The sequence below is a fragment of the Juglans microcarpa x Juglans regia genome, chromosome 5D, assembly GCF_004785595.1.
Source record: "Juglans microcarpa x Juglans regia isolate MS1-56 chromosome 5D, Jm3101_v1.0, whole genome shotgun sequence".
Taxonomy (NCBI): domain Eukaryota; kingdom Viridiplantae; phylum Streptophyta; class Magnoliopsida; order Fagales; family Juglandaceae; genus Juglans; species Juglans microcarpa x Juglans regia.
In genome coordinates this window covers 13,929,100-13,949,272 of record NC_054602.1, presented here as the reverse complement: position 1 = coordinate 13,949,272, position 20,173 = coordinate 13,929,100, and the positions used below count along the sequence as shown (strand labels likewise).

General features: G+C 35.6%; 1 protein-coding gene across 1 annotated transcript; it reads left to right on the top strand.

Moving 5' to 3' along the window:
* Nucleotides 1–6,679: 6,679 nt before the first annotated feature.
* Nucleotides 6,680–19,756, top strand: LOC121265342 (probable leucine-rich repeat receptor-like serine/threonine-protein kinase At3g14840). The gene is made up of 24 exons (XM_041168932.1): nucleotides 6,680–6,904; nucleotides 9,117–9,312; nucleotides 10,515–10,586; nucleotides 10,676–10,744; nucleotides 10,863–10,934; nucleotides 11,047–11,118; nucleotides 11,222–11,293; nucleotides 11,396–11,467; nucleotides 11,560–11,631; nucleotides 11,755–11,826; nucleotides 11,917–11,988; nucleotides 12,649–12,717; nucleotides 13,424–13,489; nucleotides 14,102–14,167; nucleotides 14,281–14,316; nucleotides 14,448–14,488; nucleotides 14,686–15,068; nucleotides 15,136–15,331; nucleotides 15,480–15,614; nucleotides 16,263–16,381; nucleotides 16,512–16,722; nucleotides 16,853–17,090; nucleotides 18,743–18,893; nucleotides 19,135–19,756. The coding sequence occupies exons 1-24, from the start codon at nucleotides 6,763–6,765 to the stop codon at nucleotides 19,306–19,308; spliced, it is 2,868 nt and encodes a 955-aa protein (XP_041024866.1). The 5' UTR covers nucleotides 6,680–6,762; the 3' UTR covers nucleotides 19,309–19,756.
* Nucleotides 19,757–20,173: the final 417 nt, after the last annotated feature.

Sequence of the window (20,173 nt, the reverse complement as noted above, 5' to 3'; positions counted from 1 at the left end):
TCTCTCTCGTTTCTTATTCCTCAGGGGAGGTATCCTTTGAGCCCCCTTCTTGCTGAGGGGAAAAAAACCCCCTGCGACTCCATCCAGCTGCAAGCTTCCTCCCGTACTCTGTGTCTTGAATCGCCGTTACCCATCTCCAAATCGGGAACCACCTGCTGCAGTCGACAGCTTCAACACCCCTTTTTTTGGAGCTAATGAACTTACCGTTGATTGAAGATGATTTGTTGAGAGAAATGGTGTGGAAAGCCCACTGGTTTGAGTGAAGAGAATGGGGAGAGAACAATGGATGTTTGGGTGGAAATGCAGGAGCTCGAGCGGCGCAGGGTTTCGAGCGACGTTAAATAGCGCTCGAGCTAGGTTTTAAAAGTCATGCTCGAGCGCCATGTCGAGTGGAATTCTGTTACTTGAGAGTTCCGCATGCCGTTCCACGACACGTTTTTTTTTCTTCAAATTTTCATAGCAAGCTGGCGCGTGTAGGGGGACTCTCACTGCAAATGAACAATCGTGGATCGCACAAATTTTACAACTATATAACTAAATTCATTTGAGGGAAAAACTTCAGCCGGATGGGTTTAAAATTCACGGAAGATAATCTTTGGTAAATTTTCTCCTTCGAACTACACCTTCAGGAAATTACCTGGTGGTGTCTTGTTTAATGTGCAATTTTTTGAACTAAACGAGGCTACGGTAAAATCCTAAAATCACCATTGTCAAAGAGAAAGCTTCAAACATAAGCAGAAATCAACATGGGTCTGGCAGCGTGTGCAAAGAGTTGAATGAAATATAATGGAATCATCCTCAAATCAAGAAAATTCCTCAAATCAAGCACAAGAAAGAGGAAGCAGATTCTCAGCCTCAAATCAAGGATGTAACGGACAATAACTTTATTGTTGATTCTATGTAACAGCTAGCCTTAATTCTAGGATTCTAACTTAAAATAATTTCTGTAAAGTTGTATTTATTCTAGCTTCAAACAATTGTAATTGTGTGTGAATATTTTCGAAAGAAAGCAGGAATACAATTCAGTCCAATATCTTGTAGTTCTCAAACTTCATCATGGTATAAGAAGAGCCATCCTCCAACGAGAACTCGATCCCAACCTCTGAAAATACCCGTCCTCCAATCTCCACTCCACCGTCCCCAACAGAAATTCCTCTCATTGCACTCAATATTTCTGCTCAATTAAACGAAAAACTCACACCCTCAACCTTCCCTCAATGGCGTGCTCAGTTTGAAGCCCTCCTCATTGGATATAATCTATTTGATTATGTCACTGGTGATCATACATGCCCTCCTACCACTGATTCCTCCATTCCCAATCTTCAAAAAATCCATTGGGTAAGACAAGATAAACTTATCCTTAGTGCCATTTTGGCCTCCACTACAACTCCCATCACTCCTTTTATTTCTGCTGCAAAAACATCTCAACAAGCATGAACCAAATTGCATACTATGTATGCAAGCAAATCCCGTACTCGGGCTATGCAATTAAAGGAGGAGCTTACTATGATCAAGAAAGGGAATCAATCGGTTCAAGAATACCTGCACACTGTCAAAGCCCTTGCCGACGAAATCTCCCTAATTGATCATCCCATTTCTGAAGATGATCTAACTTTGTACATTCTCAATGGACTGGGAAGCAATTTTTGCGAAATCGCAGCACCTATTCGCACTCGGGAAAAGCCACTATCGTTCGAGGAACTTCACGATCTCCTCATTGGACACGATGCATATCTCCGTCGTCTCAATGCCACCACTCAGCAACTGGTTGCGTCGGCCAACTACTCCAATCGACGTTTTGGGTCTTCATCTGGCAGCCACAATTCCAAGGGCTTCTCCGAAAATGGGTCTGGCCGTGACAACGATTCCTCCAAAACAGACTCTCACTCGGGCTCCTCTCGCCCCCCTGGAGGCTCAAAAGTTAATAAAAAAAATTACAGGACTAATGGCCAGCACAAGTATATTCCAAAATGTCAAATATGTGATGAACTGGGTCACACGGCCAAATATTGTCCACGCCTGCACCGTGCTAAGCCCACTGCCAACTATGTGTCAACTTTATCTGCCAAGGATACAAAATGGATTATTGATTCAGCAGCTTCACACAACATCACGGGTGACTTGGCAAATTTATCAGTTCATTCTGAATATGATGGCACTGATGAAGTTGTCATAGGTGACGGTTCAGGTTTACATGTCTCACATATTGGTTCCCTGATTCTCAACTCACCCACACGCACTTTCCATTTAAATGACACTCTTTGTGTTCCTAGTATTAAAAAAAATCTTATTTCCGTGCATCATTTTACATCACAAAATAATATTCTTCTTGAATTTCACCCTTTGTTTTTCCTTATTAAGGAGCTGACCACGGGAGTGGTTCTACTCAAAGGTGCATGTGAAAATGGTGTCTACACACTCCCGGAATCACTGGTGAAATCTTCTCCAAAAATGGTTGCAAATGTGCATGAACGGACCTCCATAGATGGGTGGCACAAACGTCTTGGACATCTATCTCAAAAAATCGTTCATCTTGTTAAAAATTTTTCCTTTCCAATAATACAAGACGGACATAGTTATCATCTTTGTACTTCTTGTTCTATCAATAAAGCGCACAAACAACCATTTCGGTCAAATAGTCTTCAAAGTCATGCACCACTTGATTTAATTTATACTGATGTTTGGGGTCTATCAAATACTATTGGTATTGACGGATCACGATACTATTTGATTTTGGTTGATCACTTCACAAAATACATTTGGTTTTATCCAATGGAAACAAAATCTGGAGTTAGTGCGATATTTCCGCAATTTAAACATCTTGTTGAAAATCGTTTTCAATCCAAAATCAAAAGTATTTACTCGAATAATGGTGGAGAATTTGTTGCTTTAAAAAAATATTTTTCCATCCATGGAATAAGCCATTACACCACTACTCCTCATACACCACAACAAAATGGTGTATCCGAGCGTCGTCATCGTCATTTGGTAGAAACGGGCCTTACTCTTTTAACTGATGCATCTCTATTATTATCATATTGGCCTCATGCTTTTTCCACAGCAGTCTACCTTATAAACCGACAGCCCACATCTCTTCTCAATAACAAATCTCCATTTGAGGTCTTATTTAATTAGTCACCCAACTATCTCAAACTTAAGAAATTCGGGTGCCTATGTTATCCTTACACCAAGCCTTACAACACAAACAAGGTCCAGCCCAAAGCCACCCCGTGTCTCTTCGTGGGCTACTCCTCAAATCAGAATGCATATAAGTGCTTTGATCCAAAAGCCCATAAACTCTATCTCTCCCGACATGTCCTGTTTGATGAAGGGCAAACCTTCTCTTCCTTGCATCTGACTGAAACAGAGTCACCTTCGCCCCTCGTTCCGTCTGCGACAACTGCGCCACCCATCAATGTGTCTCCTCTACCAGAACCACCACCAGCGACGACGAGAGGTAACATCAATTTTCCATCACCTTCAGGTAACCCCTCTTTCTCCACTCCTAATTTTCGTGATGTGCCTCTTTCATTTGTTTGCCCTAACCCTTCTCAATCGGATGAGTATGTCCACTCTCACTCAGATTCACACACCACTCAAGCCACACAACCCACAACCGTGCATGTTGAGTCTTCCTTAGCCCCAAATCATGAAACCCAATACCGCACCCACACAATGACTACTCGGTCCATGAACAATATTCACAAACCCAAACAGTTCAATTCCGTGACAAAGTATCCTCTCCCACCAATCATTGAACCTACATGTGTGGGCAAGCACTCTTTGAATCTCACTGGAGACAAGCTATGTTAGATGAACTCACTGCCTCATGCGACATGGAACATGGGAACTTGTTTCCCCACCTCCAAACTGTAACCCAGTGGGATGTAAGTGGGTATTTTGTGTGAAACGAAAATCAAATGGGCTGATTGATCATTTTAAAGCGAGGCTTGTTGCAAAAGGTTTTAATCAACGTGAGGGGCTAGACTACAAAGAAACATTCAGCCCAGTGGTAAAACCTGCCACTATTAGAACTGTCTTGACAGTAGCTGTGATGCATGGGTGGTCCTTGAGACAATTGGATGTAAATAATGCCTTCTTGCATGATGAGTTAACTGAGACAGTCTACATGGTCCAACCATCGGGTTTTAAGGATGTCACCAAACCAAATCATGTGTGCAGGTTAAGAAAGACCATCTATGGTCTCAAACAGGCCCCAAGAGCTTGGTATTCATCTCTTAAATTAGCAATTATAGGCCTTGGATTTCATAATTCAAAATCCGATTCATGTCTTTTTATCTATAGTCAGAATTCTATTATTTGCTATTTATTAAACTATGTGGATGATTTGGTGCTGACTGGTAATAATACACACTTTGTGGCTGAGATAATTGCACAACTTGGTACTCGGTTTTCATTGAAAGACATGGGGCAGCTTCATTTTTTCTTAGGAATGGAAGTTATTTCAACAAAATCTGGAATTTTTCTGTCTCAACATAAGTACATTCGAGACCTATTGTCCAAAACTAATATGACTGGAGCTAAAGATGTGTCAACTCCACTGTCAACCAGCACATCTCTCAAGTTAGTTGATGGAACTTCCTCCACTGACAGTACCGAATTCAAAATTATCATAGGTGCTCTTCAATACCTGTCTGTCACTCGTCCAGATATATCCTTCTCAGTGAATAAACTTTCAAAGTTTATGCACAAACCAACAGTGACCCATTGGACAGCTGCCAAGAGACTTCTTTGCTATCTGAAGAAAACTATTTTTCATGGTCTTCATATCAGAAAAAAAAAAAAATCCAGTTTTGAACTCACCACCTATTCTGATGCGGATTGGGCAGGCAACTATGATGATCGGACCTCAACTTCAACGTATATAAGTTTTCTTGGTGTAAATCCCATCTCTTGGAGTTCAAAGAAACAAAGGGCAGTAGCACATTCATCCACTGAAGCTGAATATAGAGCCATTGCAAATGCTGCATCCGAAACACTGTGGCTCCTATCTTTATTCTAAGAACTCGGTCTACCACTAAAAGAAACACCCAAGCTGCTATGTGATAATTTGGGGTCACACACCTCAGCTTCAATCCAGTACAACACACTCGAATGAAACATATTCAGATCGATCTTCATTTTGCTCGTGATATGGTTCAACGGGGAATTCTAAATGTCCGTCATGTTAATACACAGGACCAGCTAGCTGATCTTCTCACCAAAGCCCTTTCACGCTCAAGAACTGAAAATCTAAGGGACAAGATTGGCTTGGCTGATGGCAGCTCTATCTTGCGGGGGTGTATAATGGAATCATCCTCAAATCAAGAAAATTCCTCAAATCAAGCACAACAAAGAGGAAGCAGATTCTCAGCCTCAAATTAAGGATGTAACGGATAATAACTTTATTGTTGATTCTGTGTAACAGCTAGCCTTAACTCTAGGATTCTTACTTAAAATAATTTTTGTAAAGTTGTATTTATTCTAGCTTCAAACAATTGTAATTGTGTGTGAATATTTTCGAAAGAAAGCAGGAATACAATTCAGTCCAATATCTTGTAATTCTCAAACTTCATCATGAAAAATCAGCATGAGTGGACTTCATTTCACTTTTTAGACAATTCAATATGGACTAAATATCCTCCCATCTCGGATGCTGCTTATCCACTGCTACAAAATCATGAAAAACTCCATCAACAACTACACTGTTGCAACCAACTGTCTTTTTTACTCCCTTCCTTTCCATGAGTTTCCTAATCTTGTCTGAGCAGCTCCATCTTCCCCAAGTAGCATATATGTTTGAAAACAAAATATGTCTGCCTAACTCGTTAGGTTCTGGCTTTAGCAACTCCCTCAAAGCTATATCTGCTAGTTCCATGTTTCCATGAGCTCTACAAGCACCCACAGATGACTTGGTTCCATTGGCATCTTGTCAATCACAATTTTAGCTTCAGACTGCACTCAAGCTTTTCTCAGAAAAATTAAAAAACCCCTCCACAACTCACCACGACGAACCAAACAAAAGGAAAGCTCTTGAACTGTTCTCCGAGATGCAGGGAGAGAGATTGAGGGAGGGAGAGCAAAATTGGGTGGATGCGGGTTCAGCTTTCATTTTTCTGGAGTGCCTACGTGTCGTTCATCTATTGGGTGGTGTGAAATTGAGTTTTAAACCCATCGGGCTGGAAGCTTTTCCCTTCATTTAAACATACAAATACATTTTAAACTCATTTAAGTAAGTCCTACAAAATCCACTCAACTCGCTTTTATTCGCTTTTATTCATGCATAATTCAAATCAACTCAACTCGGCGTCCATGGTAAAAACGAGGAAGTAGCTAGAAGAAAATTAGCCGGGAAACCCAAATTTTGTTAACTCAAAAGGCAGGGTTAATTAAGACAGGCCGGTAACCCAGTTAGTTTTTGTTACAGAGAATTTATAAGCTATGACGTTCTTACAGACAACGACTGCATGCAGCAAATAAAAAATATTTAAAACATTTAAATATTAGTCTAGATCTCATTTATGGGATGAGGGAGGGAGAAGATAAAATAAATAATAACAATAATAATGGAGATTTCTAATTATTGTATCTCCTTTTCACACTACAAATTCAAGTCAAACTGATTGAGGACTAGTAGTACTGCAAGTATGTGTGTGTTGTATATATAAATAAGCTATTCTCATCTTGTCCATACCGCGTACTGCAGCACATGTTTGGAAGCTGCAGATCATCATCACCTCAAGGCGTTGGAGCTGGGGAAAAATGGCGATACAAGCTCAGAAAGTAGCAAAGACGATTGGCTTGAGTCTTAAAAGTACGCTCGTATTGCTAATTGTTTTGGTGGGAGTATTCAAATTAGTGAAGGCACAAGGTGGAGCAGCAGGGCGTCTTCCTGATGATGAAGGTAATTAAAACCTACTCTTTCTACTAATTTCTTCTCTTTCATGAACTGATCATCATTGATTGAGTTCATGTGGATGATAATTTTCCAGTATTGAAAGTACGTACTGAATCGCATGCAATTGATTATTAATTCATGGGTCATGATCGTTTTGTTTTGTTTTTTTGATTCGTTATTTTGTTTGAAAAAGATGTCGATTTTCTGAGACGTTGTTTGAACTTTGAAAAAGTTCTCGACGACCCATGACCGTCCCGGCCTACCTTAAAATCCAGGTTTTGGACCTATATATATATCTCTTGTAATCACTATATTTAAGGGCTTGATCTTTTCCCTCCTAGAAAAGAAGGGGAGATCATGATATGTTGATTCGGACGAGATGAATCAACTCAAAATCAAAAATTTACATTCATTACCTATATCGCATGATGAGTCCTCCTATATTTTCATCATTAGTTTCAACTCATCTCATTTCATTTAATCATTATAATTTTTTTTAATTTTTTCACAAAATAAAATAAACAATTCAATTTTTTCAAATCTCAAAATAAAAATAATATTAAAAAAATATATTCTAATAATATTTTATTTAATTTTTTAAATTTAATCTCAACTCATCTCATTTGTCAATCCATCACATGATTCAGTACTAATTCCTTTTAATTTTTTATGTTTGATTTCTCTTTACATTTAAATGTCACGTAAGTCATAAACGGAGACTCGAATAAATAGGAATGAAAATTTTTACATAAAATAATATGCAAACAAAAATATCTTATGTGATTCATCGTATTGTAAATTGTTTTCATATAAAATAGATTTAACATATTATATTAAATCACAGCAATATATACAATTTTTTATATAAAGTTTGCATATAAATTTAATACTTCTTAATAAAAAAAAGCTATATTCGTTGTAAGAATATTATCATCATAATTTTTGCATTTGAACTCTTTGTGTAAGCGAGAATATTGTAAAATGAATAGACTTTCCATTTAAAATTTAGACTGTCTAGTTTTAAGTTGAATTTAACATCTAAATATTTAACTTTCAAATCATTAAATTTATTTTAATTCAAAATCTCTTTACAATCCATAATTTTTTTAACTCAATACTTCTTTTCACAACTTTTTTTAATTTTTTATAAATACATCTAAATACATCATAACATTTAAATATATCTAAGTTTATCTTAAATCGATTTCATAAAATTTACTCTACCATTAACTCAATTTATTATTATTTATAAAAAATTAAATTCATCTCAACTCAATTCAATATTCAAACAAAACGTTATTTCCATCCTAATCCTATTGCTAAGAAATTCGAGTGTCTTGCGTGTCGAATGGAGAATTATAAAAATGTTTCTTAAATGACTTCATGGGGCCCACATTTAACATAGGTATCTGTTTAATGTAACATCATGGGTAATGGATAAGGATAGGAAGTAATAAAAAATTGTATCACTTGGTAATAGTTTTTGAGAAATCTTGATAATAGTAATTAAGTGTCCGTACCCTGATCACTTGATGAAAAAAATATCAACTTTAATATATTCTTCTGAAGAATAGGTCCATAGCCTAAGAAAACAACATGAGTCAATGTATTCCAACTATGTAAGTTAACAAAGATTAATCGGTTATTAAGAATATAATATAAATAATTCAATCTATTTCTTTTCGTTAGTTTAAATTTTTTAGATAAACTAACAATAATTTAACATAATATTAGAACAGAAGTTTTGAATTCGTATTGAGTCCACTTGAGAGAGAGTATTAAGAATATAATAAAAATAAATAATTTTTCTCTTTTCACTCAAATTTTTAAGATAAATGATAATTTCATAAAAATTAGAAGAATCTAATAAAATATTATTGAGTGTTTTTGTTTTTATGATCAAGATTCAGATCATGATTGAAATAAAGAAAATGATTTATCTAGATCACTTTTCATAATATTTTATATAATTATATTTCAATTAATGAAAAATATTTTTATAAAATAATTTATAAAAATACTCGCATCTTCGCGTTAAGAATTATTCAGAATTACAGTACTGTTCTTTACTTCAGGAAGTCTAGCTTAATTTACTTGGAAGAGTTTTGAAAATGTTTTGATTTTTCTTGTAACTCTTGGCGTGAATCCCCAAGAGTTTAGAAAATAATATTAAAAACTCTTAAAAATGAGTTAGTTGGGACGTTGTGTTATGATGCAGTTGGTGCCCTGCGTGAAATAGCTACACAACTGGGGAAGGATGATTGGAATTTCAGAGTGGACCCATGCCTCAATGAATCAAGTTGGTTCACAGCAGAAGCAGATTACAGTTCCAAGCCAGCAATGTACAACAATTCTATAATCTGCAATTGTTCCTTCCCTACAGCAGATGGTACCATCTGTCACGTGGTTTCACTGTACGTACCCTTCCTTTTCATTTTTAACTTTATCATCGTCTTTATCTATAAAAAATAAGTTGGTCATGTAAATGGGATGATAAAATACAAAAAAAAGAAACTCACACACATGCGCACAATCCACATCTGCATACTTAGTTACGTTTGTATATTGAGATAGATTGACTTGAGTTATAAATAGTAATATTTTGTAGGTTTAATTGAGATGGATTTAATTTTTTTAAGTTGAGATAGATTTAACTTTTTAAGTTGAAATGTATGAAGTAGATTGATATGAGTTTAACTTTTTTATAAAAAGTTAAAAAGTTAGTGAATTTATTAGTTTGAGATGAGTTGAAATGAGTTGAATTTAGTTCAACAACTAAACATAACTTTATTTTCATTCATCTTGAATTTTCAATCCAATCAACTTTTTATTTAAATGATTGTTCTACGAAATTACATAATATAATAATATATTAATAAATGTGATTAAGAATGATAAAATTATTGATCATATATATATATATATAATTTTTGAACCATAACTAACAGCTATTTATACTATCATATGTTATTATTATTAAACGAAATTAGTGCCATAAAGTGAAATCATTATTTCCCTTCCCATTTATGTTATCATTAAATGAAAATAAAAATACATACCATTCAATTATTAAAAAATTATATATAAGTTGTTAATTTTTTTTTTAAATTCTCAACTATTAAAACTATAGTCTTCAAGGCTACATCATCAACTATCCCATTGTATTATTATTAAATGAATTTTATACATCCCCTCCTCATTCAAAAGTTATGTTTGTTACATGAGTAATAGATACAATTTTAAAATATGTAAGTTTTGTGTATTTTTTTTTTAAAAAAAATAGAGTTTACTATTAAAAAAATAATTTTTTTCATGTAAATGTTAAATTTATGTACTTTTTTCATAAAAAACGGAATCCATTATTAAAAAATAATTTTTCTACATGAGTCTTATAAAAAATAATTTTTCTACATGAGTCTTAGAGTGCGTTTGGATGTTGAAGTGAGTTGAGTTGATAAAATATTATTAGAATATTATTTATTATTATTATTTTGAGATTTGAAAAAATTGAATTGTTTATTATATTTTGTGTTAAAATTTGAAAACGTTGTAACGATGTAACGATGAGTTGAGAAGTTCTAACATAAAAGGTTGTACAATTATCCTTGTCATACAGATTTCTTAAAGGGCAGAATCTCTCTGGTGAGCTTCCAAAATCTCTGGTAAAGCTGCCTTTCCTACAAAAGCTGTAAGAAGATCAACCCAACTAATTCTTTTTTGTAATTATTAGTATTTGAAAATTGATTTAAGCTTCTAAATCTTTCTTATTGTTTGTAGTGATCTCACTCGAAACTATCTTTCTGGTACAATACCATCCGAATGGGCTTCTGCAAACTTGACATTTATGTGAGTTACTACTCGTTGCAGAGATATTCCTTAATCAAAATCATAAAGCTCAAGGGTTTAGACTACTGATTATATTACATTAATATCGATCTATGGTGATTATAATAATTCGCTACAGGTCGATTAGTGTAAATAAGTTATCAGGACCGATCCCAAGCTCCCTGGGAAGCATGACCACGCTCGTATGTTTGTAAGCTCTTCTTTTATCTTTTTTACTCACCATTTTCATCTGTAACATTGTTTCATAGTTTGTTTTTGTTAAAACCTTGCTTTAACATTGACGAAGACCGTCGTAATATCAGGAGCATAGAGACCAATCTGTTTTCTGGAAGTGTTCCCCGTGAGCTTGGAAATTTGGTTCACTTGGAGAATCTGTCAGTATTTCCTACTATCCTGTCCTTTAGTTCTGAAATCACATTTGATGATTCATTTCACAATTCCCAATATGTTGAACTTCCGGCCATTTGTTGACTGCAGTATTCTTAGTGCTAATAATCTCACGGGAGAGTTGCCACTCGCTCTCACTAATCTGACCAAATTAACGGAACTGTAAGTGGTTGTAACTTTTAAGCCATTTCTATTATAATATTAATTTTACATTCCTACCTGAGAAAACTCATGTTTCAATGTTTCTATTTTGAGCGAGTGCAGTAGGATTAGCAGTAACAGCTTCACCGGAAAAATACCTGACTTTTTCCGTAGTTGGAAAAACCTTCAGAAATTGTATGTGTTTTTTCCCCCAATGGTGCTGCCTGAATCTCTTCTGGTAGAATACTCAGGTGTAACCTAACTCATTATATTTATGTTCTTCACAGGGAGATCCAAGCTAGTGGTCTCTATGGGCCCATTCCTTCTAGTATTTCTGTCCTTAGTAATTTAACTGAGCTGTAAGTTCTGCTCTTCTCAGGATTCCTGTTGTAAATTCTCTGCGATATCTTCATTTGTACTCGAATTAACAAGATTTGTTTGATTAAGAGACTAACAGTCATTGATGATGCAATTTTGTGCAGAAGAATTAGTGACCTACATGGTGAGGGTTCTAAATTTCCGCTATTGAGTAACATGAGGGGAATGAAAAGATTGTAAGTCATTGTTTAACTGCAAAATGTTAGGAGCTTGAATAATACAAACTTCTAGAGTTGTTTCTTAGACGATGTTGGTTAATGTTGCAGAATGTTGAGGAGCTGCAATCTCTCTGGAACAATCCCTGCATATATATCACAAATGCCAGAACTCCAAATTTTGTACTTCTTCCATCCTTTCTGTTTTTGTCTATTTTATATTTTCATTTACTAAAAACCCGAAGAACTGAAAAGTCCAGATACTTGGCGCAGACCCTGTTCATTACTGATAAATATTGTGTGAAAGTTCCTTTTTTTTTTTTTTTTTTTAATTTTCTTTACTGTGTTGTAGTATTGTTTCAATACGGATTTTCTTTCTAATTCTCTAGTAGAATTAAGATCATATGCTGAAACCGTTCACTATGAGGTACTGTACTTTTATAGCAACATTAGATTGAAACTGGAGTGGGAAATATTGTTCTGCTTATGAAATCAGCTATGTAGGGTTGTCAATTTTCTTCCCATGGACATTGATGCACAGTAGCAATGATCTACACGTCATGTTGCTTAGGTCCATTCTTGCAGATGCCCCAAGATATCTATGAATATCAAGAATTTTGTCAAGATATCTATGCAACATTGCTTTCACTGGACTGAAAATAAGAGAACCATTAACTTTTCTATAAAACTTTTTTGAGCTATCTCAACCCTTACATGGACAAGGAATCTCTTTCAATTTGTTTATCCTGTGTGTTATGTCTTCTTGATTCTATCTTCACTTTTATGCAGCTTTATTATTCTTTTGTAGTATTATATAGCTACTTTATCCTTTTATCTGTGCAGAGATCTCAGCTTCAATAGATTAGGAGGAAATGTTCCAGATTTTAAAGATCAAGAAAAGCTGGAATACATGTATGCGTTGAATCAAAACCCTAAATCTATTTCTTTTTCGATGAAGTTCAAATAAACAATTAAGAAGCAGCTCAAAGGACACCACGCCAAGTGAGATGATTCGGCAAGTCCTATGCCCATCCTTACATGGTTGGGTCAGATAGGACAATTGCATCTATGTCGTCATGACTGGGAGCTTTGCATATTGACTCCCCTGTGTAGTCATGCAGAACAATTGCATCTGTTATATGTATGTATTGAAGAACAATATATGTATTCATCCTTACATGGTCGGGTCAGCTACTTTAGTTATAGAATTATATTGGTTGTAGAACTATATATGTAATATTCCACCTGTTCAAGTATCCTTTTTGGTCTTAATCTGGACTTAAAACAATATGTATATATATATATATATTTAGCAAATGTATCCTCTTTGTTTTCATCTGGACTTAAAAAATTTAAAGGATACCATTGCTGAACCACGTGATAGCCAAACTACAAACACTCACAAGCTAGCCATCTCCCTAGGGAATGCAGTCATACCAAGGGATGGGCCTGACTTTCCTAATGTGCAACATAACAGTAACTTGTCTATGTTGCTAAGGCTTCATACAATTATTATATCATCCAAAATTAGTACCTTAAATTTTCCTCAGTTTTCTTCCTTTAGTAATGATATTAGTGTGTGTTTAACCAGAATGTGATTATTTTGCTCTTCGAACAGGTTTCTGACAAGCAACTTGCTCACTGGGACTATTCCGAAGTGGATCATAGACAGAGATCCTCGCGAGTATGTAGTTCATCTTAAATTATACACCAGATTTGCATGATAATATTCTTTGTGTAATTTTTTAGGGGCCGGTGGATATAGAATTTTTACAAATATGCATAATGTTGAAATATAAATCACTCTGGAAGCTTATTCATCTTATGATATGGTCAGCTATAGGTCTTATTCACTCATCATATGCAATGGGTGGATTAAAGAAATTTTCTGGAGAATTTAATTTGCATCATACACCATGTGTCACCAGGAGAAAGGAGTAGTAGATGAACTTATTTTACATTGTTATGTTGCTAAGTCTGTTATCTGTCAACAGTATATTGACAGTTAAATGTCAAGTTGGCCAGAGATGTTTGATGGTCTGAACCTGAATGATATTGGATTAACATCAACAAAAACCAAGCATAGATTTAGGGAAATGCAATATGGTAAATACATAGCACAGCTGATTTAGATTACAATGTTAGATGAGGTCAATCATGCTACTTCCTCAAGGGTCATCTTCCGGGCTGTTTCAGTTAATGAAATAGTTTGGTTTTACAACCTGTAACTCTAGTCATTCTTTATTTCTTTTGGGATGTATAATGAGTTCTTATTGAAAATTATGTTCATGTGCAGCCAACTAGATCTTTCTTACAATAACTTTTCAGAGAGCTCTGCGGGACCTACTTGTCGAGAAACCCTGTAAGGACATTTCTTAGCCTTAATATCGTACGACCTGACCTTTGCATATACTTCTCTCCAAAAACTTAAGCTTTATAGTTTTTCAAAAAATAACGAGTTTCTCGTTTCATCAGAAATGCGTTTGAAAGCTCTCTTGGACGGGACAACTCGTAAGTTCTCTCTCTTTAACTTTTAAGAACAACCAAAACTTTTCTCTCTCGCTTTGATTTTGCCAAAGCTTTTCCTTTTCAACTATAATTTTGCATAAGCTCACGATTCTTCTTGTATTACACTAATCTAGAAATACTGGGGAGTGCCAAAAGAACATTCCTTGCACAAAAGGTAATTACATACCTTCAAATAGAACTTTGAGGCCTATGCTTTATTCGTGCTGTGAGGCTTCCATTTTGATACCTGCTTGCAAAAATGAAAACACAAAATACAGTGAAATATTTAAGAAAATGAACCAAGAAGATAAAACTAATAATTCTTCCCTTTTGACCTATAATGCTTACTTCCACAAGCTGTTGTTTGTGTAGACCGTTATTCAGTGCATATAAATTGTGGCGGAAAAGCTATCACCAGTGGAAACATAAAGTACGATGAGGATCTGGATCCAGCAGGTCCGGCAAAATTTGTTCCACCCGGGAGTGAGAAGTACTGGGGAATAAGTGCAAGTGGAATATTTTGGGATACTAACAGTACCTCAAATGTATACATAGCGAACAATGTATCAACACTCAGAATGAACAGTTTTGAATTATACACGAGTGCACGCCTCTCTCCCCTTTCTCTCACCTATTATGTGCGTTGCTTGGCAAATGGGAATTATAGCGTGACACTATCCTTTGCAGAGATAGTATTCAGGGAGAATAGATCCTTTTACAGTCTTGGAAGACGGATATTTGATGTTTATATCCAGGTACGTACAAAGTTATTTGTTTCTCTTTATATGTAGAACAGGATTTTAATTAGTTAATTTGTCACAGGAAAAACCGGTGTTAATGGATTTTGATATTGAAAATGCCGCACAAGGGGTTGATAAAGGTGTGTCTAGGACATATACAGCAGTTGTGAGCAATAAAGTTTTACAGATCCGCTTCCATTGGGCTGGGAAAGGGACAACAGCTGCTCCAAAGAGAGGAACGTATGGTCCTCTCATATCAGCCATCTCTGTGGAATCTGGTAACCATTTCCTGGAATATGAGAATTCTTCTATCTTTTCCAATTTGTTTCACACTTCTTAGATTGGCGAACAGCAAAAGTATACAGAAAATCTGTTTTGTGTATGGAGCTTCAAAATCGCTTTACTCAGCTCCTTTTCTTTCTTCAGATTTCAGTCCCCCTGTGAAGGTTGAGATATTTATCGTGATTGGAGCTGTAGTATCAGTGCTATTCCTCATTCTTATGATTCTAGGCATTCTTTGGTGGAAAGGATGCATAGGAGGCAGGATATCAAGGGACAAAGGTACTCAACACTGCAAAATTTATGATTTAGTTGGTATAAATTTTGTAATATCTACTCCAACTATGTACTGCGATCACCCTACATGCCTCAGCAATCCAAAGTACAATGTGGAAGGCAACTATAGGATTGCTGCATTGCAGAGCATAAGAGGCAGTCTTCATATATTGGAGCCACTTCCGTTTATGATCATAAAAATATCAAATCGTGTCTTAGATCATTCCTCATGTGTGAAATCTAAATGAAGTCATTTCGAAATGCCCCCAAAGTCACTTGAGAATTAGTTTTTCTGTTGAATATTCTTATATAGCAGTAAAATGATCTTATTTTAAATGCAAAGAAGAGCCAAAAGGCACATATCATGCTAAGGGATGTACCAATCAAATATATCTCTTTTTCATTTGGCTTTTGATTCCCAATACACCTGTGATTGTTTAGCAGACTTAGAAAATGAAATGAGACTGTCTTGTAACACCTTGGGTTAAGTAGCTGATTGACTAGATTTTTGTTCCTTCTCACTGCATTTTAGTGGTCTCATTCTCCCTAAAGTCATCTGATTAGTCAAGAATGCAAAATAGCAATAAAAGAGTAATCTCATCATTTATAAGATGCAATCTGACATCTTCCCCTATCCTTTCGTTCCTTTTACAGAACTGAGAGGATTAGATTTGCAAACTGGTTTTTTCACTTATAGGCAAATCAAAGCTGCCACTAATAACTTCAATCCTGCAAACAAGATTGGGGAAGGAGGTTTTGGATCTGTCTACAAGGTATCTAACGTCATTCCCACTGAGCTTTTAGGATTTCCATTTTTCATATCCTACTTGTTCATCATATCTACAGATCTCTCAGTACATGATGGAAAACATGCCCAATGATACGTTTCTATTTTGAATACAGGGTGTACTGTTAGATTGTACTATCATTGCAGTTAAGAAACTTTCTTCGAGATCAAATCAAGGAAATCGTGAATTTGTGAACGAAATAGGCATGATATCTGGTTTAAAACACCCGAATCTTGTTAGATTGTATGGATGTTGTGTTGAAGGAAGTCAACTTTTCTTGGTGTATGAATATATGGAAAACAATAGCTTAGCACGTGCTTTGTTTGGTAAGTTTATTGCTTATACTTTCTTATTTTATGTTAGACTTTCAAAAGTATGGGAACCAAAAACTACGTATTGTTTTTATTACGAACCAAGTTGATGAACTCCCCATTGGAGTTGTTATGAAAACTGCAGGTCCAGAGGAATACCAATTAAACTTGGAATGGCCTACGAGGCAGAAAATATGTGTTGGGATTGCAAGAGGTTTGGCTTACTTGCATGAGGAATCGACCATAAAAATTGTTCACAGGGACATAAAAACTACAAATGTGCTACTGGATGGAGAGCTTAACCCTAAGATTTCTGACTTTGGTTTGGCCAAGCTCGATGAAGAGGAAAACACCCATATCAGCACCCGAGTTGCTGGAACAATGTAAGATAAATCTTTCCCTCTATCCTTTCTTTGGACCCCACTTGTAATTGTATTCTTCCTTTTCTATATTCCCTCCTTAGCTATTGGCTGGGAGATAATCCGGAGCAGACATTGATGTTTATCTCTCTTTGAGATGGTACCAGAAACTAAGCCAGAAAGGGTAGCATTTAAAGTTTTAGCATATTATTAACATTCATAGATGCAAGGTACAGTAGAAAACTCTTGGATTCAGTAGTTGGTAGGAATTTCCATACGTTGGTTGTCTATATTCGCAACACCACCATCCTTGTAGAGTTGCATTCCTGCCTAAATTACCAATCGGTGTTCACTATTTACAAAAGAGTGCAAACATTAAGCATGTAGCTATAATTTGCTTGTGTTTTTTTTATGCCCAGAGTACTTTTGATGCAACAAACAATCAGCCCAATTTTGAGAGAGAGAGAGAGAGAGAGATTTGTATTCAACCACTAACATAAATCCTACTCCTGGAATCTGTCTCCCTATTCTTAAATTAAAAAAACAATAGCATGTAAAACTTGTGTCAAATATTCTGTTTTTATCGAGACAAGTATAGAAACAGTTACTGAGAAGAATTTTTTTTTTTTATACAAGTGATTATGGATTATACAGAAGAAAATAATACATTTATATCCTTAAGAATATTTTAGCCATTGCTTGGTTGGAATTTGCCTTATCTTGTAGCCGTTGATTGATAGTTTCTTGAGCTGTAGTTAAGATAGTCTCAAAATTCTCTCTAGTGTAACCAAAATGATAAAAAAGGAAGTACTTGAAATCTAGTAGAATCATAAGCAGCCCCCCTCCCCCACCCCCAAAAAAAGCAAATTACGCTTTGAGCTCGATGCCCTAACAACTTATCTCACTAAGGGGATGCTTGGGGAATAAGATAAGATGAGAATTTCGTGAATAGTAGTAAAATGGTTTGTGAATAGTAGTAAGATAGTTTAAGTTAAGTATTTATTGGGTTTTGAGAAACGATAGAGAAAAAACTAAATAAAAATATAATGAAATTAAAAATATTGTTAGAATATAATTTTAATTTTGAGATTTGAAAAAATTGAATTGTTTTTTTTGTTTGGAAATTTTGGAAAGTTATGATCAGTTTGAAAAAGTTGTAATAATTAATTAGTTTGAAAGTATTTGTGTTTGAATGATGTTTGTGAAGGACATAAAGAGGACAGAGATTTCGCTCATCATATCTCATTTATGTAAAATGTTCTTCCTTGCCGATATTTTTTTTTTTTTTTTTTTTTTTTTTTTAATCTTTATCTTTCATGGCATGAAGATTCCACTCAATTATATTCCTTACTAGTTGCATGCTAAATGGGTAGGAAACAGATCCCGTAACTATGTTTCTATAGATGTTGGATTTTTTGGATTTGTTTTTCAATATGAACGATCAGAGCTTCATACTAGTGAGCTACAAGTCATAATACAATGTTCAATTTGCAGGGGATACATGACCCCGTTACTATGTTTCTATAGATGTTGGCTTTTTATTCATGGAACACGAATAATGGGAAGCAAACATGACCACGTAACTATGTTTCCATAGATGTTAGATTTTTCCCAATATTAACGATAAGAGCTTCATACTAATGAACTACATGTCATATGCAACGCTCATTTTGCAGAGGATACATGGCACCCGAATATGCATTATGGGGTTATTTAACCTACAAGGCAGATGTCTACAGTTTTGGAGTAGTTGCGTTGGAAATTGTTGCAGGGAAAAACAACATGAAATATCGACCAAATGAGAATTATGTATGCCTTCTAGATTGGGTAAGGTTGATCTATACCCTTAATTACATGCATTTAAAAACACAGTCATGAGTTATGTTTCTTCTTTGTGCTTTTCCACCCAATCCGGTCGGCATGATCTGCTACTCTAGAGTCAAGCTACAAAGTATACTAAACTAGGTTGATATTGTTCAACTCATTGACGTCAGGCATGAGTTCACGTCTTTCTCTTCTGTTGATTCACTACTTTTCATTTCCATTCTTTCATGCATGCTTATTTCAGGGCCTTGTTCTACAAAGAAAGGGTGATCTAATGGAGCTAGTAGACCCAAAGCTAGGCTCCGATTTCAACAAGGAGGAGGCCATTAGAATGATCAAAGTAGCTCTACTTTGCACCAATCCATCTCCAGCGCTTAGACCCACCATGTCTGCAGTAGTAAGCATGCTCGAAGGCTGAACTGTTGTTAATGAAGATATCATGGATCCAAGTATATATGGTGATGAATATAGGTTTGAAGCTTTAAGAGGCCAGTTCGATCAGATCCAACCAGTAAGGAAGAGCTTAAGTGGAGCTGAGAGCCGTATTCATTCGTCATCAGATCCGACCTGGACCGGAACTTCTTCTACTTCTGCCCAGGACCTCTATTCAATCAATGATGATAGTCGATAATGTCAATCAATGGAACAACAACCATGTGCGTTTTAAGTTCATAATGCTGCCTGAGGATTTTGGTTAGGGATGTGGAAGAACGGTGAGGAAAATTTCTATAAGACAGCTCGATATTTTTCTTATCAAATTGTATAAACTATGTGGGAAGAACACGTGCGTTGTAACCTACATGGTCTAGCAATGTGAATGGGGCTGTATAGGTGCATTAGTAATGTGAATGGACTATCTTCGTAAATAAATCTTGTAGGCCTTACTGTAGAATTGGACCATGAATAACTGTCTTTTCCTTCCTTCCACTTTGAACCTCTAGGATTCAGCCCCTTAAAATTATCAACCTTTGATCCAAAGTGCCATTGTGAAAACTGAGAAGTCCCACCGAATAGAGGACCTAGAGTACTTAAACCACTGGATTCCTAACAACAGCTCTGTAAAGCCAATAGGAAAAATCAGTTGAAAATTTGATCCCCCTGCACTACAAATGTCCACAAGTTAATATGGAGAGGTACTACAAATGAACTGTTCTCAAAAAGAAATACAAGAAAGAACTAAAGTGCAGCCGTCTTGCAATAATAGTCAGAGAAGAGTGTGGCAAATAGTGTGAAAGCTGAACATACCAAATGTAGACAAAGTTTTCTTGTGGCAAGCATTCTTA

What these genes read in the sequence shown, in the direction of transcription:
- LOC121265342 (XM_041168932.1), top strand. Translation starts at nt 6,763, where the DNA reads ATGGCGATACAAGCTCAGAAAGTAGCAAAGACGATTGGCTTGAGTCTT. An exon ending in CTGACCAAATTAACGGAACT is followed by an intron (nt 11,294 to 11,395) that starts GTAAGTGGTTGT and finishes GAGCGAGTGCAG; the next exon opens with TAGGATTAGCAGTAACAGCT. An exon ending in AGCCATCTCTGTGGAATCTG is followed by an intron (nt 15,332 to 15,479) that starts GTAACCATTTCC and finishes TTCTTTCTTCAG; the next exon opens with ATTTCAGTCCCCCTGTGAAG.